This window comes from Chelonia mydas, chromosome 2 (assembly GCF_015237465.2).
Source record: "Chelonia mydas isolate rCheMyd1 chromosome 2, rCheMyd1.pri.v2, whole genome shotgun sequence".
Taxonomy (NCBI): domain Eukaryota; kingdom Metazoa; phylum Chordata; order Testudines; family Cheloniidae; genus Chelonia; species Chelonia mydas.
In genome coordinates this window covers 55,468,014-55,493,379 of record NC_057850.1, presented here as the reverse complement: position 1 = coordinate 55,493,379, position 25,366 = coordinate 55,468,014, and the positions used below count along the sequence as shown (strand labels likewise).

General features: G+C 41.0%; 1 protein-coding gene across 4 annotated transcripts; it reads right to left on the bottom strand.

Annotated features, from left to right (window-relative positions):
• Positions 1 to 301: 301 nt before the first annotated feature.
• On the bottom strand, positions 302 to 25,350 carry ELOC (elongin C). 4 transcript variants are annotated; one of them, XM_007063568.4, is made up of 4 exons: positions 25,211 to 25,350; positions 8,576 to 8,635; positions 6,480 to 6,623; positions 302 to 538 (listed from the first exon to the last, which is right to left on the bottom strand). In XM_007063568.4, exons 2-4 carry the CDS (start codon positions 8,577 to 8,579, stop codon positions 348 to 350), a joined length of 339 nt encoding a protein of 112 aa, XP_007063630.1. In that variant the 5' UTR covers positions 8,580 to 8,635; positions 25,211 to 25,350; the 3' UTR covers positions 302 to 347. The 4 variants fall into 4 exon arrangements, with proteins under 4 accessions (XP_007063630.1, XP_043395396.1, XP_037748350.1 ...); XM_043539461.1 differs by lacking the exon at positions 25,211 to 25,350 and adding an exon at positions 24,721 to 24,873; XM_037892422.2 differs by lacking the exon at positions 25,211 to 25,350 and adding an exon at positions 20,322 to 20,448.
• Positions 25,351 to 25,366: the final 16 nt, after the last annotated feature.

Below are 25,366 nucleotides of genomic sequence, written 5' to 3'. Positions count from 1 at the left end.
CTAATATTAGCTTTTAAGTAGCATTGGCCTAAACTCCAGTATTTTAAATGAGCATTGCATTAAAAGATAAAGTTCTGCTATACCTAAAAGATAAGGCATAGCCATCTACTAATTGGCATATTTATTTATTTGTCTGTTTGTGAAAAGGGCCTTATTTGTGTAATCAGCAAAACAAATTTAAACTTGAATGATTGCTATGCAACAGATTTGAAGATAATTGCCTCTGCAGTGAACTTTACAGTTCTCAACCGCACACACGCAGCATGCTATATGAAAAAAGTTACTAACTGAACTACAGGTATTAAATACTGAAAAAAGTTTTACATTTTTATTATAATTTATTTTATTTAACAATCTAAGAAGTTTGCAGCCATCAGCAGTTCCAGTGCAATTTCAGGTGCAATTGGGAATTCAGGAATCTCCGTGGAGCTGTTAGTGTAGCGAACCTTGTAGGTGAAATACATGCATACTTTGGATAGGACATGGGATGGAATCTCTCTAAAATTCACCTCATTTGTTTCATTTTCAGCAAACTGACCTGTTTAAAAAAAGGAAGAAAGAATCAGCATCAAAATTCCCTTGATAATGAATACATTTGTATTGCATGTGTGCAAACTCATCTAGAATACTTTGTCAGTGTAGTCTCTTGTTAGGAATTAGACATTTTCAGTGTACAAGCTGTATAACATAGTGTGTTAAGACATGCCACAATTACTGGAGCCAAAGAATTTCCATCACCTTTTCTTTAAAAATATTCTGTTCGTTTTGGTTAATCTGACTGCCTACAAGCAATATGTAGAGAAAAGATTTGATCCTGATCTCAGTCTGTGCTAGGAGTGCTCTCTGAGAGTTCCATACTCAGCCCTGTGAGACCCACACTGATGTAAACACCTACAAGAAACAAGGTCAACCAATGATGACCATGTGGCCTGGCTGCTAGGGAGCGCGATTTATTTTGTTTAAATAAACCTTTCAGATGATTTGAAAACATCCGGTTGTACAACAGGGGCACCACATAACCCTACTTTTGTTACCATTGCACTTCCTTCCTTTGTACAGTTTGTCATTTGCTTGTTGTGTCTTGTCTTTAATTATATTGCATGCTCGTTAAGGCAAGAACCACGTCTACCCTTTGGGTGTTTGCACAGCACCTACCATAATAGGGCTCCTGTTATCCCTGCAGAGCCAATACAGCTTTTGAGAGTGAAACAGCTTCTATTCCCATCTTGAGAATCATCAGCAGAATTTATTACTAATTTCCAACCAATTACATCTAGGCACGACTACTGAAGACAATCCAGCCCAAATTTAATGGGAAGGCAATGCAGATTTTAAACGCACTTCGTAAAGCCATGCAACTTAAATAGGGAACATCCACATCAAATAAATATTCAAGTATCATTGAAATCAAGATCCATTAAATGTTTTCACTTTTCATAATCTTCTATTATGTCTGAAGAGGTTTGTGTGTGTGGCTGGAGGAGCAGTTATTTACCTTGCTGTAACTGTGCGTCTTAGAGATGTTCCGTACACGTGGACCCCACTCTTAGGTGCACATGCACTTGAGATCAGAATCTTTTAAAACATGAGTGTCTGTTGGTGTTGCGCATGCACCTTGTATGCTCCCATGTCATCCATCCCAAAGGCATAAAAGGCAGAGCATCCCCAAATGCTATTCCTGTCTCCTTTGTCAAGATTCTGGGCTGTAAAACTCGAGCTACAGGCAGAGGGTCCACATAGGATCCACATGTACAGAACATCTCAAAGAACTAGTTATTATAAGGCAGAGGTCCCCAAACTGTGGGGCATACCCTCCTAGGGGGGCACGGAGGAACATCTGGAGGGGCACAGGGAGGGAGCGCCACCCAGCACTGTTTCTGGCCCCAGCCCCCTGCCTGGAGCTCCACGCTAGGTGCCCTAGTTGCCAGCCCCTGCCTGTCAGCCTCGGCTCCCAGCCTCACCCCCACCTGTGGCCCCAGCCTCCTTACCCCGTCCACATCCCCCCGTCAGAGCCATGGCTCTGGGGGCGGGGAGAGGACATGGATAGAGGAAAGGGTGTGCATGAGGTAAAACGTTTGGTGACCACTGGAGGAATATCTTAGATCTCCCATAGCTGGAATTTGCAGAGAAATCACATGGAACTCCATTCATACATTCATCAACACTATTCAGTGGTGTCAGCCTCCAGATCTGATGCTTACTTTGGTTGGGTAGTACTATAGTCCTTATTTAGATAAGCTCCGAGATTCCCTCCTCCTAGAGGAGTGGACTCCTTACTGATCACCAAGACTGGGATCCATATGTACAAATTCTCAAAGAAAAGAGAACGCTTGGTTGATAAACAGACCTCAGTCACCATTGAAATGGTCTTAGGCAAAGCCTGGCCAACAGTGTCACAAAAGTGTACAAGTCCATATGTCCAGCAATTAGAGATGTTAATGGATGATTCTGAAGTTGATTTTGACTGGCACAGGATTGGTTCTGGTTGCTGAATGTTATACCAGCTTCACAGCTGCAGATTTAGCCAAATCTCTGGAATGAAGATTCCATGGGTTTTTCTTACATGGTACTGGAAATTCTAAGCAGTACCAAGGACCAGACTTGGAGCTGTGCTCCCTTCTCCCATGGACTGGGAGGATAAGGAAATCTGAAATTCAGTGTCAAAGAACTCAAAGACTGAATGAGCTCTTTGTTCCCTGGGAACCTGGAGTGACATCTTTTATAGATGGAGCACTCTCTGAATGAGGTTCTGAAGGAGATCCAGGAACAACTTTTGAGTCAGATACTCCTCTCATGGATTTCTCCATCAGGAACCACTTTAAGGGCATCTCCCTGGCTTATTAGATGCATTTTGAAAAAGATTTGCAAACTGCACACATTGCGGAGGATATGGCCTTTTCCTAAGCAAAAAAGTCATTTGATGTGTCCCTCATTCAGAGAAATCACAATGTTGCATGATAGGCAGGATTTAAAAACTGGAGATTTTGACTCAGTCATACTGCTGGCAGCCACAATACCATGGCAGCTAGCTAACAAAAAACCTACCTAATTTTGGGATTTTTTTTTTTTTTTTTTTTTGGCCAATGGGCTGCTAACAACCAAGCAAACCACAAAACCACCACCACAAAGTTGTAGAGAAAAAAAAAATATATGAAAGAATTAGGTACAGTAACAATGTAACAAGATAGGACTACTGTAGGTCAGAGGACAATGAAGCTGTTATGACTCATGACCAGAGGCAGCAAGAAGGATCTGAGTAGCAGCTGAGGCGGCTTTGCCCTTTATTGTCTTGGGAGGAGCAGTGCAAGGGCATGCAAGATGCATGCATGGACCCAAGGAAAACTGCTGGTTAAAAGATTCTCATATCCTGTGTGGTGGGTGCAAATGCACCAACGAGTGAGATCCATGTACACAGATATTCAAAGTTTAGTTAAAAAATTGGGTTTTGATTTAAATGGCACTGAAGACTCAAGTGTTTTTGTGACACTTTCAGCCAAAAACTCACAATCAGCCAAATGAAAGTTGGTGGAGGTGTTTTGTATTGTTTTTTGTCATCTTATGATGTAGTCTTTACCACGTCTGGACCAGACTCTTGCTCAGGATATTCCAGCAGAAGCGGTTCAGCAGGTGTTCCCACCTATTTTGATGGTATTCAGAATGAATATTTTTGGTGGGTTTTTGTTAAAGATGTGACAGAATGGTGAATTCAAAAATGTGAATCTAATCACTAATTAGAGAACAGCCAATGCGGTGTAACTAACCAATATAAACCCCCTTGCAGTTTTGGATGAGGCCCAGAATCAGTCATGAGATGACTTCAGATACCCAAATTTAAGTCTGAATGCCCTTTTGTCCCTGAAATTTAAGAGGATTCGGATGCATAGTTGGGTTTTGGCCCCTTCTTTAGTTTTAATATAGGTTCATATTCACAGATCATTTGCTATATCTCCAGATATAATTTGTCTATCTGGCAGCTAGAATCTTTTCACTTGTGAACAGTTTTACCTTGATGATTTTTTATACACAATGTGCTCAGCCATGGAACCTGATTATACTGGACTCTTCCTCCTTCCTGCTGCTGTAGCCCTTTTTGATTCTTAATTGGCAAGCCCCGCCCAGAGTCACAGCCATGTACTACTATCTGCAGATGTGGGACAGGCAGGTATAGGCCCACCTAAAACTAAAGGACCACCCCCTCAGCTAAGGAGAGGAACCACTCAGCTCAGGCTACAAGTGAGTTCATTGGACAACAAATGGAGAGGGGAGGGGGGAAAAGCTACAGGAGTGAGGTCAAAGGTTGAAAAATCAGAGAATCAGAAGGGAACACCAAGCATAGAACTCCAGATAGCACCTGCTGCTCCTCAAAGGCATCTAATGAGTCAGTGTACACTCCCCAGAGGAGCTCTGCCAGAGATGTGATTGATTGAGGGACTGGAAATAGACCCCACCCAGTCACAGAGTGCCCTCTATATCCAGCTTCATCCTCCTGAAGTGACAGGTGTGCATAGATCAGGAAACGTGGGGAAAAGTGAAGCCAGAACCTCAGTAAGAGGGGCTGCAAGATGATGCATTCTACATAGATGCGTGCCTGGGTCTCCCTCTCATCACAGAAGTGACAGGCATCAGGGGAGTTCGTGACCCACAGTAAGTACACGTTCATACTCATAACTCTCCAAAGGAGCTCCCAACAAATATACCCAGTGGATCATGGAACCAGAGTGGAGTACAGATTGGCTCAGAGTTCCTTGCCCTTCTCAGCTGGCCTCACAACATGGTATTGGGGCAGGACACAAGGGAAAGAAAGTGGATGGCATGATGCATAAGTGTACACAGATGTTTTCTGGGCATGGTTTGGAAGTGGACCAGCTGGATGTTGTGCAGCCAGCTCTGGTGGTTGTCAGGAGCGGCTGGGGAGACTCACACTGCAAGGGCCTAAAGAGGAGTTCTGGAGAGCCAGGAGTAAGGGGTGGGCAGGCAGCACCCTCCTGCAGAGCCAACTTGAGGAAAGGGAGAGAAGCAGGAGGCAAAAGGCTGCTCTGAACTCCCCCGGTATAGCCCGTGACAACAAATTAAGATTAAGGCTGTGTAACTACCCCAATATTGCCAAAAATAAAGAAGTCATGAGTAAGCCCCAAAAATCATGAGATTAAAAATACAAACAAAAAAAATAATCTCTCTTTTTGGCACAGAACAGAGGTTTTTTTGTTTTGTTTTCTAATTTTTGAACTTCCCCTGCCCAGCCCCAGTATGCAAGAGTTAATGTTGCCCACTCTCCCAAGTTTATCGGGTAAGGTGATTTTTTGCCCTTGCTACAGGAGCTCTTACCCCATCATTTGCCCATCCCCTGTCCCACAATTAGTTCTGCTCCCAGTCTCCTAAGTCAATCCTGTCCTCACCTCCCTCATTAGTTCTGCCCATCCCCACCATCAGCACATTACTCCAGCCTCACCTCTGCTCTCCTCCCAGGATTCTTTACCCTCCTTTCCCAGTGCTGATGGCTGCAGTGCTGTCCCCTCTTCACCTTCCAGGACTGGGGGGGCGGGCAGCTCCAAGGGCTCTTCACCACCCCACCCCCCATCCCAGGCTAAGTGCTGCAAGAAGGGAGAGGGGAGGTGGGGGAAAGCAGAGGTGCTATCCTGTCCCCATTACTCATACAAGAGGAGAGGGAAGGAGGGAGCAGAGCTGCCCTGAGTTGCTGGGCTCTTTAGCTCCCATGCCTAATCCCAAGATAATAGCTTTGAGTTACTGAGTGATGGAGGCAGGGGGGAGAGTTCTGCCTGCAGCAGCTCAACTGATTGTTTAGCCCCAGGAGGTGGGGAACTAGAGTAGATGACCAATCAAAAAAGACTTGTCTGTTAAGGGTTACAGCTTGGGCATCCTCACAAGATTAGGCTCCAGCCGTGCCCATCACTAGCAAAAGAATTGTAAGAGTTGGAAACAGTGCAGACCCCAGACTTCTCCAGAGCCCAGTGGTTGAGTAGGGATGGAGCAAAATCAGCACATCTGGGGCACACTCCAAGTTTCAGACTGTACCCACCCCAGTGATATCCAAGGGAATTTCAAGATGGGGATTGTAGCAATTAGTTTTGGCTATCAGTAACTGAAAGATTTTAAAATGTAGCCTTCTCCTAATCTTAATGAATCCTCTCCCCCACCTACATGCCATTTGAAGGAATGGGAGGGGGGAAATCACTTCCACAGACAAAAATAGTAGTAATTGTAATTGCTTGTCTTACGGTAGCACCCAAAGACTTCATATACAGTTGGCACATGAATATATATATAAAACTGATAATACAAGACTTGATAAAGCTGAATTGTTCACGTAGGAACAGAAACCAATCCTGGACTGGGACTAGTCACTATTCATAATAGAAATTCAACTTTTATATAACAGGATTATACAAATCCAAACACTCCACAAAATAGGAAAGTGAAATAACTGAATTACAAGATGCTACAAAACTCATTGCACCTACCTGGACCACTCAACATAGCTTTTATTGTTCCTGATGTTAACGCATGCTCTCTTTTTACAATAAACTCATGACCATCAGAGGATATCAACTTCACATACATAGCATCAGGGCCCTCACACCCACCGTATGTTTTCTCTTCTCCATCTATAACAGAAAACAAATTAAGTGATACTTTCAGAATATCTGGTTAGTACTTTCGTAGTATGAAGAAAGCCAGTACAGCTTATGCCTTTATTACAAGCATGAAGCCTCAGCGCACTTACTTCTGAAAGACCAAAGAAATAAAGAAATGCAAGGTAGCAAAGGAGAGGGTGGAGGATAAGACGAGGAAGTTGTTTGTTTCTTTTAAAGTTTAAGTTTTGCTGTCTGCTGAATTTTTCAGCTTTGTGTCTTAGCGAGCTAATTTAGTTTTAATATACTGTTACTGATCTGTCCCCTCATTCCCTTGTCCCTGACCAATGGGTCAAAACATAATTTCAGACATTATTTCTTTTTCTAGCAAAGTCTATTCAGGGTTAATTTTTTCCTTTATATAATAAAAATAAACCCTGCCACTCAAATCTGAGACTATACTTTCTGCTTGCTCTAAAGTGGCTGTTAAACAATCCTCATGAAGTCGTATTACCAGGGAAAGGTCATGTTTCTAGCGTTAATACATTAGAATACAGTAATTAAGAATTTGCCAAAAGAAGAAGAAACATCTCTTCTTACAGGCATTGTCTGTTGTCATGCTTCTAAGAGGGCAATTCACAGAATAAAAGTCTTTGCCTGGCATTAACGCATTCATTTAAAAAGGAACCGCAACAACTTTAAAAAGTCAATTTGAGGAAAGTTTACTTACTATTGCAAGTAACGTAAGTTTACTGCAACAAAGAGTAAACAAAATGTTCTTTATTTTCAGTTTTTTTCTACTTTGGACAGCACTTTGAACAGTTTCCTCTGTTTATGTGACTCACACAACAGCAGGAAAAAAAAATTAAGTAATAGTAAATATCACTGTAAAACAACAAAATTAGACAGAGAGCATAATACCTGAAACTCCTCTCCCTCTCTTACCCCTCCCGCAAACCATTAATTAGATTTCAACTTGTGCCTTTGGGTGATCCAAGGGTAAGACTACAGAAAGATTCAAAAAAGTTTCAAAACCTGAAGTGATAAAAAAAAAGCAAAACACCACTTTAATCCAATTTAAAATTAGAAGTTGTATTTATAAGTCTATTTTCAGGTAGTGTGTGTTTCCACAAAAATAATATACATTTACATAAGTTACTATAGTAAATAGCATTAAAGTTACTTTAAAGAGAAGTTAATGAACTGTATATTCTACATAAGATTCCATTTCAGGGTTGTATTAATGTGCTTATTTATTTTAATTTGTACATAATCAGTAAGATGCTAGACACCCTCAATATCTGCAGTCAGTACTATAAGAAAAGTATGATTATAAGAAAGGTTGGTGATAAATTTACTTCCTTCCAGCAGAATCCAGAGGTGGTAAGAGAAGAGAGATGTACTTTTGAAGACTGGAATTTAATCAGTAATTATTAGTAAATGTCATTTCTTCCGGCACCCAAAAACAAATCAATGATTTCTTTTGTTAAGGAAACATTAGAAATTAAGTGTACCAAATACATACTGGACTTGTAAAGAGTCTTGTTAATTATGTCTTGCAGTCAGTAAGGAAAACCCTTACTATCAGGGTTAATCAAAATAAAATTACTATATAAATTATTAGATGAGGATTTTCCACCAGTTACCGTTAATGCAAAAGCTCAAGTTGCTAAAAAGAAATACAGCTGGGAAGGTGTCAGTGTCCATAAAAATAACTGAATCCACCCAAGCCCACATTAAAAGCTGGCTATTTTCTCACTATGCAGTCATTTGAATGGAGAAAGATAGGGCAGCTCCAAGCACGTAAAATCAAGTTAATTACAATGACATAGTAAGCAAAATTAATTGTTACGTAAAGCTTAAAAATACAACCTCCAAAATTCAGAGCCCTTTCCTACTCAATTCCATCATCATTCTAAAAGCCTCCCAACGTGTTTCATGTTTTAAAAATGTGAAAAGATGTTTGTTAAAAAAAATTAACTTACCCATTCTCTCCTTATTAAACGTTTATTGCTTTGCGACAGCAGCTTTCACTGTAAGATGGTCTGAAAACAAGAAGTATTGACACAAGTGTCAAAATTCCTTTTTAGTAGTAATTTCATAAGTCAGAGTTTAAGTGACCTACTATAAAGACTGATGTTCCAGTCAAAGAAAATTTTCATGATGACATACAAGTCTGATTAGAAGTATTCAGTAGATTCAAGTTTCAGGATGTGTTCTTTATTCATCAGATTCTCACAAGCTTTACGAAGTGAAAGCTGACTATGTGAAAGATTTCCAGATTTTACCTTACATGTTGTAAAAATAAAGTTTTAAACCTTTAGCAGTCAAGGTTCTTAGAAAAGCTAGTTATAGTTTCGAGAACTTTAGGGGAGAAATCTGTGTACATAGATTTTGCTACTACAATGGCAAAATTCCTGTAAGAAAAAAACAGAAGAAAAATAAGCACTTTGTGTCACAATGCAGTTAGTACTGGTGAAAGATTCAAGGCTAACAAGTGTAAAAACTGAAGCCTTTATCTGCAAAATAATTCCAGTATGGACAACAGCAATTCCAGTTTCTTTGTATGTCACTCCAGTTACGCTCTGGAAAAAGACAACTCTAGGACAGCTTGAAAGATAAATTCCACTCACCCACTTACCAACTCCTTACATTTATTTGGGGGTAACCCTCGAAGCATGAAAATGAACACATAATAATAGAATGTTGTGGGCTTCCTAGAGACTCAGGAAAACAGCACCAGTAGCAGTGAAGTTAACAATATTCTGGTCAGTTTCACAGATGCTATTCAGAACTCTGTGGACAGTAATGAAAATGTCAAGAACTCTTAGTGATTCTTTCTACTCCTTAGGAAAGCTGTGAGTAACAGCAGAGGCAGGCACTGGAATTATTCACTACAAAGAAGGACCATAAAAGGGAGGCTAGGGCAAGGATAGAGTACCAGAAGACCTCTTTCTTCCCTCTCCCCCTATCTCCCACACTGATGGAGGGATAGAGAAATGGAGACAAAAAACCTTGTGGGAAAGTGGGAGAAGCAAAGAGAGAGAAAGCCCCTTTTCCTTTTCCTTTCCACCAGTTTGGGAGTGGGGTCATAGAAGCTTGACATTAATAATATACCTATTAGCCAGAGGCTGATAAAGAGAACTCTGAGCAGGGTGGAGACAAAATCCAGTAGAGAAAACAGTCCTTTCCAGCGACTAGTGGCAGACACACTTCTCACCAGGGACCAGCTCCTGAACATTACTGGGGAACCTCCCACCTTTCATATCTACTTGCTGAGAAATATAACAAGGCCTGAAATTTGTCAGTCTCTGTATGAGAGGGTAGTTCAGTCTGCATACCTATTCATGCCATCTGTGTTTAGTGAGACTAAACAATGGTGCCTGGCGGTGTCATGAAAAGAATGGAAGCCACCGTTCAACTCCGTTTACAAAGGCCACCAAACAACGTATTATACCCACTTTACCGAGGAAAAAAATTGAAGGAAAATTTTTTTTTCTTATGGACCAAAGCCAAATTTGAACCAGTAATCTTATAGGTGAGACGTTCCTGACTATCACATACACAGGACGCTTGCTAGAACGCGGGATTTGGGATCCATGCCAAGTACTGCATTCTAGCGGGGACCGCGTTAAAATGAAATAATATTTTTGTGACTGAAATTTCAATACAGGTATATGTAGTTGTGTATTTGCAGGTTATAGCGGGCTAACGATAGCATCAAAACTTGGAACTGTTGCGAAAAACGAGTCTACAAGATACAGTACTCACCACGGGCGTCAGTGGAAATTGTGTTTTAAAATGGAAGCATTTTTAATGAATTTGGTTAAATGCTTTGTGTGCTTTGTTTTGATTGTCCGCTTTCAGGTGCCATGAACTTCCGTCTTCGCGTATGGAATGCCATAGAGAAATTTATGTAAACTGTATATATAAATACGCGTATAGAAATTTTTGTAGTGCTAATTACCTTCACCATCCATAAAGTATAGAAAACCTTAGAAAATAAACTCCTACTTGAAGGAAACAAACAAGAAAGAAAGTGTTGCTTTATTAGAGATTTAAAGTAGACATTACAATAAACTAGTCTAGTTTTTTTTTTAAAAAAAAGTCAGTGAGTTGCTTTTGCTTCTTGCTGCTGTGCTGCTTCTGCTTAGCAAACTGCAGAAGACCGTGTAGCTGTATAATTTTTATAGGTTCAACATCTTGTGTCTCAAACCATCTCAAAGCAGTCTCTAAACCAACTACGGTCACAGCTGATGTTGGAACAACGTCCACTTCATCTTCCCCTTCTTCCACGGCGAAGGCCAATTCTTCAGCTTCTGGAATGTTGTTTGGTTGTACTACCTGAAGAATTTGGTCATCCGTTAGACTTTCAGCAACGGGACAAAATTCTTCTGCTTCATCGTCACCTCTTATCCAGGACTCAATATTTTGTGGCTGAACAGTTACCCCGAGCCCAGACAGTTGCTGGGACAGCTCCTGAATCCACTTCATATCTGTTCTTCCAACTTTCTCCTCTGTAAATCCCTCGAAATCGAATTCCTCAGACTGTGATACAGTACGTGTCTTTCCTCCAGCAATCTTGCATGAATGATAAGGTAATGAACACAAGGTCACTTAAAACTAAAAAAAATTGTACTGTACTTAAATTTGGAATCCATGACTGCAACCACGTTATATCCAAATTTGCGTTATATAGACGTGCGTTCTAGCAAGGGTCCGGTGTACTTCTGAGTCTAAAATTTTCTGAGGGTTAAATTGTGCACGTGCTCATACAAATTCCTTATTTTCCCTGTGCTCACCCTGTTCTTGATATTTCCATGGGAACTCCCCCAGGGAAGCCATAAATGTTGCTATTCCTGCACATAGCATTTCCTCAGGAGCAGTGTAATACTGAAACAAACCTAATTCCACTTTATAAGCTAGAAGCATATGTAATGGTAGAAAGGTTAATGGTAGAAAAGTTACAGGTAGAAAAGTAAGGCAGGTGTCAATTTATAAAAAAAAATAAAAATCGACAGAATCATAATTTCAATATTGTCACTCTATGGTGTGGCCGGAGGACTCACTGCCCTCCCACCCCCAATCCTGGCTCCCAACTTCAGGACCTCTGGTTGGTGGAAATTTTGATAATGTTGTCAGAAGTGGGTTGAGTTGGGTATCACTCAAATGCCCTTCCTCCTACAAACACAATGGTACCAAACATGACAAACCTAGAACAATTGCATAGATAGATATTTGAAAAAAATGTTTTAATTATACTTAACACAGGCATGTCACACATGCAGCTCTCACAAAGTTAAATTGTGGCTCTTGACTGACAGTATTGTATTACCAGTTAATGCTTAGAATGATACATGGATTAATTTTTTTTTAATGTTTCAGATTACTATATAAAACGGAATGAGTGCTTCAAGCTGATTTGCCATTATTGTTAAAAAAAAGAAGCAGTTCAGTGGTATTGATCATCAGCTTTGTTATTATGCAAAGAATAATAATGAGGCACTGGTTAAGATGTTAGCATCTAGCCAGAAGTTAGTTGAATCCATCCACAAATGGTTTGCATATAGTTACATAACATACATGTGTTTGAAATCATTTACTAATGTGTACAGGACTTGCGAGACCAGTTCCACACATGCAGTCTCTCAATGACCTACTGCATATGATGGAGAGCTGCAATATCGCAGAACGGATCAAGCAACTTGATCAGGTTGAATCGACAGCAAAGCCAACCTTTGGGATGATACGGTGATACATGAAGAGGGTTGAGTCTTTGCTGCTCTTTATTTGATCTGTGGGACTGCTAATTGGAATTTGCACCTTGCAGCACTGGAAGACTATGTGACATACTTTTTTGTTTTAGATTTAATCAAACTATTCTGCAATGCTTGTCTGGTACCTTGCTAAAATAAGAAGTTTAGAAGAGTCTGATGCTGACATATGGGAAGAATTCTGAAAAGGAAATTGGGCTGTTAAAAGGTTATCAGTTCCCTTCTGTGCACTTGGTTCAGATGAAGTCCTACAAAATGAAAACAGAGCAATGAAAATTGTTGGGGGTAGGTGGCCATTACAGCATCCAAATGGTCTTTCCTGACAACCCCATAACTCCATCGAATTTCAAACAAAACATTTATCATGGAGGGATGACTTCCCCAGAAGTAACCAAGCAACATCTAGACTCATTAAGTACTGTTAAATGCCAAGAAAGGGCAATTTTAAAGCTACAGGATGAGCTTATTCAAATTGCATTAGCATATGACAGAGCAGAGCTCATTAATATCATGACAAAAGCACTATTGAGTGGTAAGATAGCTAAAGATGTCAATCGAATGGATACTTTGGGTTTCGAAGGCTTCACACGAGTCATGACCCAAAGAATTATCCAAGGTTCTGTCAATCTATGGGTCCCAATCAAGAACAGACTAAAGTTGTGTTTGTATGCAAAGAAAATCAAAGTGAAGGTGCATGGACTGTTACAAAGTTAACCATAGATCATGGTTTGCTTCTCTCCTGGTCACGTCCAGATCTCATCATGATGTTGATCTACAAGACTGGGAAAGTATGAGTTCTCCATGGTACCACAACTGATGTCTGAATGTGACAGAACAATGCATACGTGCCAGGCAAAAAGAAAATTAATGCTCCTCTTGCATGGTCTTTCTTAGCCAGCACCTATAGACAACATGACCAGTACGTTATGCTAGCAAAGGCCTTTCAGTGTAGCAATCATACATGATATGGCTGAGGAATAAGCTCTCGACAAACGAGGAACTGTTAATATCTGCCCACGATTTGACTGAATACTTCATTATGAGGTTACAAAGAAAATACTGGACCTCTGACAAAATCCACTTCATGTCTGACACCTGTGTAGAACAATCAATTAAAAATATTACTAGAAACAAGACCACAAAGTGTCTTCTATCTGCCCAAAACAAAAATCATTGACTCAACAAATATCTTCAATGTCACAGTGAAGAAGCTAGTCTCATATCCGCATGAAGGAAGAGATAACCACATACTTTGCAGAAAAAATGCTCCACTGTGCCTTTGCATTGCTCAAAGAATTTTGCTCTTGCATGGAGTAATAAAGCTATGTCCTCAAGCTCCTCAGTGGTGTTTCTTTGTAGTTCCCATGAGGAGGTGGACACTAAAATTATCTTGCATGCCATCAAATGTCACAAAGAGAGGTGCTACTGTTCTAGTGCTCTGTGAGACATTACCCAAGACTTCAGCAAGATTCTGTTCTTGTACCTGCTGCTTAGGAGCAGAATCGCTGTATATCCTTCAGAGATGTGTTCCTATCATTTGAACCATTAAAAGCTGCCGCACTGCCAGGTTTCCATGTCCTTTCAGGATGTGACACTGGAAGGTTGGCTGGAAAGACCAAATTATCTTACTGGAAGGCATTTGATTCAGCCTCCAAAGACTCTCTTCTCACTCTAAAGGTGCTCAGAATGGCCGAGACAGTCGCCGATGAGGTCAAATGGACTGTAGGCATTCCTATGCCAAGTTTACCCTTTGAAGGCCAACATTACAATACTTGCAGAGCTATGTTGATGGATGTTTTCCAAGGAATGGACAAATGAAGAAAAACTGCCCCCCAAAAGGGGTGTATTTATACTTGATATCAAGATGGCAAATCACCAAGCAATGGCATTCTATGATGCTGGGGGGAACCAAAACTACCCTCACCTAGAGGACATGGATATGTCTTTGGTGTGATCAGTATGAAATGAGCTGTAGCTCACGAAAGCTTATGCTCAAATAAATTTGTTAGTCTCTAAGGTGCCACAAGTACTCCTTTTCTTTTTGCGAATACAGACTAACACGGCTGCTACTCGGAAACCTGAAGTTACACAAGCTCCCAAAATCAATCCTTCAGCTAATCAAATGCTTGTGTACAAAGACCAGATGATCACCACTCTGCAAATGTTCGGCCAAGCAGCCTACCTTGTACAAAGATGTGTGACTGTGACGTAGACAAGGATTGGTCTGACATGTCAGCAGCATGCTGTAGACAGAGTCGACACTGACAATGATTGATGAAAAACATGTTTTCAGTTCTACATGCCAAGGCTAGCTTCCCTAGGATTAGCCAAGATGCATGTCTTTTATGTAAGCAATGCATCCCTGTTGAAAGTATAATTTTAAAAAAAAGCTGACTTTTAAACATTTTCTCAACTGTTTATCTACATAACTGTTCTAGGTTTGTCATATTTTGTACCATTTTGTTTGTGGGCGATGGCCTTTTGAAAGAAAGAAATGGGTTGAGTTGGTTATCAGAGGATATTATCTAAATTTCCACCAACCAGAAGACCTGAAGTTGGAGGAAGAGACTCCCAACTGCCACAACACAAAGGGTGATATCATAGAAATTATGATCCTGTAGATTTTTATGAATCAATTGGCACCTCTCTGTCCCTTCTACCACTAACCATGGAATGAGATTTTACCACATTATATTCCCAGACTATTACAACTCCTGTTGCAGTATGAGGAAAAAGAAAAGGAGTACTTGTGGCACCTTAGAGACTAACCAATTTATTTTCTTTTTGAGAATACAGACTAACACGGCTGTTACTCTGAAACCTGTCAGTATGAGGAAACAGTTCAGTGCAAGAGCCAAGTAGGTATGATACACAGCTGGAGATGGGGAAGTAATATTTATCTTTTTTTTCCCGAACCCTCTAGCAGAGGATCTCCTATGCTTCCTTCCCCACCCACAGAACCATTCCCTATGCTTCAAAATCAGTAGCAATGAAACTGATTAAGACAGCATCAATTCCACTTTACTGCTAGGAAAGTACTACCAGCAGCAACAGCAGTGCAGGTGTAATCCTGAGTAGGAAAAAAGCAGGAGGGGTGGAAGAGTAGGAAATGGCAATGCTAAGACAAAGGAGGATATGGGAGGAAAACAAAAGGGAAACTGGGTAAGTTGAACCCAGGAGGGACAGAAAATAGGTAACCTAGTGACAGCCTATTAGAATCCCTTACACCCAGTCAGAAGAGGCTGGGAGTGCTACACAGGTAGCACATAATCTCCCATAAATGCAGTATTTTGTGAGAGAACAAGTGCATTGTACTATTTTCCAGCAACTACCCTCAGGATAACGGGAGCAAATTCAATATGATCCAGAGCAAGCTGCAACCAGCTTTCCCAGCCAATGGGAAACAACGAGCCACAGAAAACTGAAAAACAGGATGAATGAAGGCAACTGTATTTGATGTTGATGCCTATCTAATTTGTTATTTTAATACCCCAGAAACAGAAAAATCCAGAAATAAAAAAATAAAATTTGAAAGTGGTTAGAAGGGTGCAAGGGTGAAGAATGTCACAAGTTATAATTCAGATTTTACTGCTTTCAGACACCTTTCCCCATATACAGTTTTTGCACACAAAAAAATCTCACACAGAAGGCTGTACTCACAATTCAATGCTTTATCCAGCAAGGATTACTTTGAAGTTGTCAGCTATACCTAGTCTTTCCCAATTGAGCTGGAAGTGGTCATAAGTATTATTTAATTAGTAATAAGTTAGAAATAGGCAAGTCAAGTAATTTAAGTGCATCCCCTTATAAGAGCAGATTTCTCAGTATATTTTCTAGTAGCAGTTTACATTTGTGACCCAGGGACCTCTTGATGCCAACTAGCAGAGTGCACTGAGGATGCAAAGAGTTCTACAGGGATCCCCTAGGTCACATATATGCATAATAATTCACAAAATTACACCAAAAGGGTGGCATACGAGATCTGAGAGCCAGTACCCTACTGGCCATCATCATCATTTCAAAATGTACATACAGATCATATTAAAAAAAGAGTTATGTATCTATACTGGAAGTTAACTCAAAAGGTTTTGAGAATGTAAGGCAGGTAATAAGTAATTGGGTTCCAGGCAGTGGGTAATAGAAGCTTTTTAGTGTGTATTGTCTACTTCACAATACGGGCCTATTTGAATATGGAGCCAAAATGCTAATCAAGAGAAAATGTACAGGAATAAAACAGAACAGCAGGAGGGGATCCCATTTGAGTACAGAAAATGGATTGTTGAAGTATATCTGAGGGACAGAGATCCCCTCCTGGATTTTTTAACCACTGACGAGGCAACCTGATAGCGTGACTTGTCCTGTGAATGGAAGATCACAGCCAAGCCTGGCTGTAATACACTGGAAGGATCTTGGGTGAGCTTTACCTAGTTACTTTCAGGTCTCATAGGGCAAACAAGTCTAGCTTCTAGAAAGCGAGTTATGATTTTATTTTATATGTAACTATTTGTTTCCAATATTTCTACTTGCTATCATTTGAATCCCTACTCATTGTTAGATATTTTTATAGTGAAAACAAGCAAAAGTTTATTTAAATGCTGTCTGTTAAGCGGAGCGGCAATCTAAGGTGCACTGGTAAGCTGGCAGGGTACAGTTTTAGAGAATTCACAGGTTGGCTACTCCCAAAGAGCATCCTATGGATCAAGGGTTGGACATTCTAGGGGGATGCTCATAGCATGTCTATTGCTAACCTGCAGAGGGACAGCGGAACCTGTGTTGGCTAAGAGAGAAGTGCTTGTGTTGCCTATGACCAGTGGAGTCAGGGAGCGGATGGAGAGCAGACACAGACAAAGCTTCTTCAGACTAAGGGCAGGAAGTGTCATAACACTTAAATACCATGTTTCTTCTGAGAATCTGGAAGCACCTTACTTAAGTATTAACCTCACTTTACAGAGGGACAAACTGAAACCAAGGTTAAGGGCCAATTTTAGGGACCTAAATATGCAGAACAGGTACTTTTGAAAATTCCACTAGGAATTTAAATACAAATACACATTTACGGGACTGAGTACTTGTGGAAAACTTGCCCTAAGTGACTTAATCAAGGTCACATTAAGTCAGCGCCAGTCAGGAAGAGGATCCAAATCTCCTAACTGCTAGTCATCTCCTCTAGTCACTAGTCCATGCTGCCTCCCTTTATTATATGGCCTTTCCCTGCCCACTCCGCCGAGAACCCACCTAAATAACAAAGATGAATACTAGACATTTTGTTGGTTTCCGCATCTGGAGCATCTCTTCAGGGTAGAGGCTTATGTGATATTACCAAAACAGGCAGCTAAGCAACCTTGCTTAACTCCCAAAGTGCACGCATGTTTGGTTAGCAACAATTCCGACACCATTTCCTTTACATAAACACAGAAAACACAAAGCAAAACATTTAGAGGCAAAACAGGAAAAAACCCTACAACAGAACTGTAAAGTGTTTACAAAGTTGCTAAATGATTCACCTTACCCAAAATAATATTTATATCTATTTATGATTTTCACAAAATTAATTATTTGACAGACATGGAAAAATGGTCACTGGTTTCTCTAAATTGAGTAACAAAATTCAACAGTAATTAAAAAGTAGTCTTATACCAGTGCCTTAAATATGCTGTGTGGATGTTAAAATTCATGTATTTTGTAAGAATAAGGATTTTTAATCAATTATTGTATATAATTTCCCTACTTCAAACTGTTGTGCAGCATAATGTATACCGGTGCCTGTTACCTTCTCCTCACACAGAAGTTGTTGCAGTTCAGCATTGTATACAACTGTGTACAGTTGTTTCAGAATCAACCAAAATTAAGAAAGCTGCAATGTAAATCTGAAGCCCACTCAACTCCTCTCTCAGTGTCAACATCTGACATTTGGGTTTTGGGCCTCCCCCCTCCTCTCACCAACTATTTTAACCATTTCCTATCCACAACAGTATGGAACTTAGATCTGGTTTTTCCTTGCAGGTTACGTATTCTCTGCTGCTCAAACCAAGTGGAACATGGTTTAAGTTGTTGACAGTTTTGACCAGGAATTAATATGATTGCAAAGAATCCAGAGTCAATATGACATCCAGGATGGTTGATTTATACAGCCTCTTTTACACAGAGATATACAGGATTATTGAGATACAAGGACAAAGTAAGGGACCCCAAACCATTAACCCTGCATTTTCTATATAGCAGCCACATTTTTTCCCCCTTAACTTGAATTTCCTAGCTTTCAGATGTTCATTTTTAAAAGCAAAGATACTCTTAAGTTATTGATATGTATTTAGAACCTTAACTCTAATTCAACAATGTTTGGGACTCTTGCAATAAGCCAACAGCTATGAACATTTCCTATTTTATTCAGAATTAACTGGTTTTTAATTAATATTATATTGCTGCAAACCACCCCAGCAGAAAATTTCTTAAATAAATTTTATCTAAATACTAGAGACTTTTCCCACATGTCTCCAGTCAGATACTTCAAAGAGGAATACTTTTGTTACTGAATAGTGAACAGGTTTTTAGAAGATGCTAAGTGATCTGCTTGTAGCAAGCTCTCAGATTTCAATAACAGTTGCTCCCTGTAATAAGGATTATTGGAGTGGAGGGGGCGCGCAGGGGTTAGCTACAACAGTTACATATAAAAAACTCCTTACACATCAATGAAAATTGTTTACTGTTAATTCCAAATCAGAAGCAGAATGTCAAACTATTCTCACATGAGGAAGCGTGCCATGAATTACAGAAATTTAATGCTTGCATAAGTGCTGAAAACAGTCAGGATTGGTCCTGCATGATTTCTCCTTCTAACAAATGACAATTGAGGCATTCAAGACTGTGAACGGTGAAATTAGTGAAGACAGAATAGCATCTTGTTTTTATCTTTCTTGTTGCAAAATAAGATGATGAAATTAAAAAAATAATATATTCCGAATAATGAAAATAGAAAAATTTTAAAAGGCAGTCTCATGGCAAATCTACTGCTGAGGAAGGCCATGGATAAGCTGTAGCCTGATAATAAAGAGGGCTGAATGATGTTCTAAATCATTAACATTTGCAACTGCAAAAGTAATCAAATAATATGCTTCAGGATATTAGCCTGCAGGAGTCAAGAATTTTTTTTCCAACCTGTGGTACAAATATCACAATAGAGTAGGTGCTTTATATCTGTTCTTTGCCTCTCTGAAGCATCCAGATATGATACTGCTGAAGGTAAAATACCATATTAGATTAAAAAAATAAGAATTGACATTGATTGGTCAAACAAACATGTAGGGTTACAATATGACTGACACACTCCTGAGTGGGTATTTAAAAAAGCGCCCCCAATTACAGCCCTACGCAGACTACCCGACCTTGGGTCTGGACATGCAAAAGTTGGAGCACAGTACACATTCTAACCCCTTCAACACACATGCCTGCCAAGCTGTCAGGCAGGGATTGGAGGAAAATGAATAGCACCTTGGCACTATCATGCAACCCACCAGCCATTACCGTGGGTGTCAATGTACTTGTGGTATAGGTCAGCGGCAAGTTATTACCACACCCTCCCCCCATAGTAAGAAGAAATGGAGGGAGTTGTGGCTTGGAGGTATGTTTGAAGCACAATATCACCCACGCTATTCAGGAGATATGCAATTTACAGACCACCTTTTGATCAAGGTTGTACCTAGAAGCTCCATTTAGCCCTAGAGATTTTCCCCATAAAGATGCTAAAAAAATTCATACTGGGATACAACTACTGGCAAAACAATGGAACAGTCTTCAGTCTGCAAACTAAAATAATTTGAAGAGAGGTTTAGACAATGTAATTGTTTAAAACTGCTCTCTTCAAATGTCATCTAAAGAAATTCAGCATCAGCTGCTAAGCATATGCAAGACAGACACGTATTTAAACTACTAGTAAGTACATCAATACTCAAAGTTTTACCCAGTTAGTGTTATGCATGTGAGAATGCAGACTCTTAGGCCATCTGGTAAATATCAGTGTGCAAGCAGTGGACCACTTAGATGGTTCTCTAACTCTGGGGGTATTCAGATGTCTTTCAGGGAGTAGTACATCAACTCATCTAGATATTTGCCTAGTTTTACCACAGGCTACAGAAAAAAAAAAAAAAAAAGCAAAGTAAGTACAAACTAAAATTTCATATAATGACTTGCTTATACTGCTCTATATACTATACACTGAAATGTAAGTACAATATTTATATTCCAGTTGATTTTATAATTATAGGGTAAAAATGAGCAAGTAAGCAATTTTTCAGTAACAGTGTGCTGACACTTTTGTGTTTTTATGCCTAATTTTGTAAGCAAGTAGTTTTAAGTGAGGTAAAACTTGGGGGGTACACAAGACATATCAGACTCCTGAAAGGGGTGCAGTAGTCTGGAAAGGTTGAGAGCCACTGAAATAAACAGTCAAATATAGATATGCAAAGGCATATTTATCTGTTCCAGTAAAATAGTGGCTACTGTGTCCACTGGATAACAAATTCATAATGACAGCATACTTAACTAATTTATGGTAATTAAAGACAACTGTGGGCAGATTTTGGCCATAGTAATTTTAGAATATTAACATCTAGCTATGTGTGCTCAAACAACATATTACATCTTACTTTTAATGTACTCTATTATATCCATTTTTTCAATATACTAAGGAAATAATATGAATGCCTTCACCATCAGTACATTAGCATACAAGTCAAATATGATTCAGAGAGTTCATACCCCTAAAGTTTTCAAAATGTCATCTTTACACAAATAAATACAGAAGTGTGTGTAGGGACAAAATCAGAAAGGGTAAGGAACTACATGAGTTACTACTAGCAAGGGACATAAATGGCAATAAGAAGAATTTTGTAAATAGGCACAGGAGAAAGACCACAGAAAGTGTAGGCCCACTACTTAATGGGGAAGGAGAGCTAATAGCACATGACATCAAGAAGGCAGAGGCATTTAATGCCCATTTTACTTCAGTCTTCACTATAGAGGTTAATCGAGATCAGATGCCTAGAACAATTAATATTAACGACGAGGGAGAAGGAACAAAATCCAGAATGCAGAAAAAACAGGCTAAAGACTATTTAGATAAGTTAAATGTATTCAAGTCAGCAGGATCTGATGAAATTCACCCTAGGGTTGGGTATTTAAGGAACTAGCTGAAGCAATCTTGGAACCATTAGTAATTATCTTTGAAAACTCATGGAGCACATGTGAAGTCCCAGAAGACTGGGGAAGGACAAACATACTACTATTTTTAGAGAGGGAACAAAGAGGACCTGTGAATTATAGACCAGCCAGCCAAACTTTGAAACCTGGAAAGATATAATTATTAAACAATTTGTAAGCACATCCAGGATAACAGGGTAATAATTAATATCCAACATGGATTTTTTAAGAACAAATCATGCTAAACCAACTTAATTTCCTTCACTGAGCAGTGAATGGAAGGGTAGGGGGGAAGCAATAGACATGATTTATCATTATTTGAGTAAGACTTTTGATGCAGCCTCCCATGACAGTCTCATAAGCAGATCACATTTCTGTAGTTTAGATTAAAATTACTAGAAGGTGATTGCATAACTAGTTGGAGAAAACACTCAAAGTTTATCAATGGTTCATTGTCAAAGAGGGAGGATGTGTCTAGTGGCATTCTGCTGGGATCTGTCCTGGGTCCAGTATTATTCAATATTTTCAAGAATGACTTAGATAATGGTGCAGAGAGTATGCTTATAAATTTTGTGGATGACATCCAGCTGGGAGAGGTTGCAAGCACCTTGGAGAACAAGATTAAAACTCAAAGTGACCTCAGCAAATTGGAGAGCTGGTCTGAAATCATCAAAATTAAATTAAAAAAAGTGCAAAGTACTGCATTTAAGAAGGAAAAAAATCTAAGGCACAAATACAAAATGGTGAATCTTTGGCCAGACAGTTGCACTACTGAAAAGAATCTGGGGGAGTATAGTGGTGTGGGCAGGGTCCTAGAGCTCGGACTCCAACCCAAGCCCAGAAGTCTACACAGCAACGAAATGGCCCGAGTCAGCTGGTACAGGCCAGCCACAGGTTTTCCTCTGCTGTGTAGACGTACCCTACAAGGATAGCTAAGTACTGGATAGGCTTCCCTGTGGAATCCCAGTCACTGGAGGTTTTTAAGAACAGGTTAGACAAACACCTGTCAGGGATGATCTAGGTATTCTTGATCCTGCATCTGTGTAGGGGGATGGACTAGATGACCTCAATGTCCCTTCTAGCCCTATGTTTCTACAAAATATTGATCAATAAACAAATAGGCTAGGTGGAGCAGTGGGCTAATGCATTAGCTTTTCACCTACAAAAGTATAATTTTAAGTTCTGTTTTCATTCTAGGTGATTAAGTTTTAATGTTATTCTACGTCTCACTGTCATTGGTTTACTTCACATAGTTACCACACAATTTCTTGTAAGTACATTTACTGCTCAGGAGAAACAGAACTGAAAGATGAGTTACATCCAGATTCACAAAGGTATTTAGGTTCCCAATTTCTACTGATTTCTATGGAAGTTGGAGTCTAGATACCTTTGTGATCTGGGCTTTTGTGCAGATCAGGACTGAAGTATATTAATAGAGCAGTGTGAAAGAAAACTTGCACATCTATTTGCAATTCAGCTGGCTAAAGGCTGAGGTGTGTGGGGGGTCCAAATGCAGCTGGTTGGGGCTCAATGGGGTGAGGGTCTGGGTGCACGGGGCTCGTCAGTGTAGCCCAGGTATATAGGTGTCGGGGCTTGTCGCAGAGGGGTTTCCTGTGAGTCGGGCTCAGCTGTTGGTGGTCTGAGTGCAGGGGTGGGGGTCCAGATGCGGGAGGGGGGACAGGGGTGGGGGTGAGGGGGCTCAGCAGGGAGGGCCGGATGGTGGGGGCATCCAGATGCAGAGGGGTTGGGCAGCTGAGGGAGCAGCTCCCCATAGTGACCCCTCCCCCTGCGGCTGAGGAGCGATGGGGACAGGAAGCAGGGGGGGAGGTAGGAGAGGATTATAGAGGTGGGTCTGACCCAGACCCAGCCACTCCATGCAGGGAAAGTGCACTCCTTACCCACCACCAGCCCCAGTGCAGGGCAGGAGCCACCACCTGGGGCATCCCAAGTCCTGGGTGGGCTGGGGAGGGCAGGGTGCAGGGAGTAAGTCTTGACAGGGGTGCCCAGAGCTTGGAGGGAGGGTCTGACCCAGAACCAGCCAGGGCACCTCCAGCCCTCCCCTCCCCAGTGATTTACCTCTCCCCCAGCTGCTCCAGGTGCCTGAAACCACATGCCCCCGCGTTGCTGCAGAAGGATACATGAACACTCTTGCAGCTTCCCTTTGCTTCCCCATCAGAAAGTCATTTTTCTGCAGGGACGCAAAGAAATCTGCAAATTCTGCATGCACGCAGTTGTGCAGAATTCCCCCTGGAGTATTATTTGTAGCATTCTAATTACAAAGTGAACACTCAAGTCTAATCTGCCTTCATACAACATGAGAAACATGAACAATGATACAGAAATATTGCATCAAGAAAGTCTTCAAAACCATTTACCCTTTACATAGACATATAGGTAATTTTGGGGAATGTGGGGGAGAATGTGAAGGGAACAGTCAAATAAAATGATTGTGTATAAGGAGAAAACTTTTAGTACACTGTTCTATAAATACTCTGCCTTCAACCCTGGCATAAGTTATTTTCTGCCTCCTCATTGAACACAAAATTCTTTCTTGTTTTAAAGTAGAACCCAGCCACCCCTTTATTTCACTATACCAATGCCAAACGCAAGTCTTCCACACTCCTATCTCTAAGGCACTGTCTATGTAGGGAACTTTACGAAGCTTTTCCCACCTGTACTATTCCCAACTCACCTGATCAGTGGCAGCCCTAGCACAGAGAAGGTTCAGAAGATATCCAGCATTTTTACTCAAAGAACATTATGGTATTTGGAGATCAAAGCAAGAGGGGTCTTGTGCTATATATGATTTTCTCCCTTCCCCCAAGCATGAACCCTGTAATCTAAATGGTTTTAATGATCTGTAAGTGATCAGAAGTGCATGAAATAAAATAGGAAAGAAAGGTATGTGGATATCTGTCCTTTCCCTTTAGTGCCAGTCTTCACTCACAAGCTGTAACACAGATGCTGGATATTGCAACTTGTGAAAGAAGACTATCATTAATGAGAAACTTTAGTTTCTCTTTTCTTCACACAAATATATTACTTTACTCCCTACAGATATTTAAGAGCATTTAGACTATCAGTTCAGGTTTAAAAGGAAGGAGACAATCACATCTATCTCAAGGCAAATCTCACTTTGGTACCTAAGCACCGTAACCTACCTTAAAAAGGTTCCTAAATACCTCCATCCTTGGGATTTTTGTAACGGAATTATTTCCTTCCCTTTAGGGAGGGGAGGGGAAGGAGGCGGCTCCCCCACTGGCGGAGGAAGCCGTCAAAGCAGAGCAACAGTTACAGGACTGCTTGAGAGAGGATTTTTGTTGTCGGTGTGTGGATTCCAATGAGATTCTTCCTACCCCTACCCCCGCACACCCCTGAGCCTCCCTCAGGCCGCCCCGAGCCCTGAACACGCCCCCAGCCTCCCCCCGCCCAGGGATGAGTAATAAGATTTCCGCCCAGGGGGTGGCCGCTTCTCGGAGCGGGGCCTGGGCCCTGGCCCGGCGAGCAGAGGGCGAGGCCCGCTCCTCCCTCAGGAGGAAAAGCCTCGGCGGCGGCGGCGACCCTCCTCCCGCCGCGAGACGAAACGGGGGGGGAGGGGCAGCCTCTCAGCTCGCGCCCCCTCCACTCCAGCCGGCCGTGGCGGGGACTCACTTGTGTCAGCTTCGCTGCCTCCACTCCCTGCTCGCAGGGCCCCCTGTTCCGGGCCAGCTGCCTCACAATCACTTCCGATAGGTCAAAGGTTAGCACCGCCTGCCGCCACCATAGGGACAGACAGCGTTCCAGCCTCCTGCCCTTGGACGGTTTACC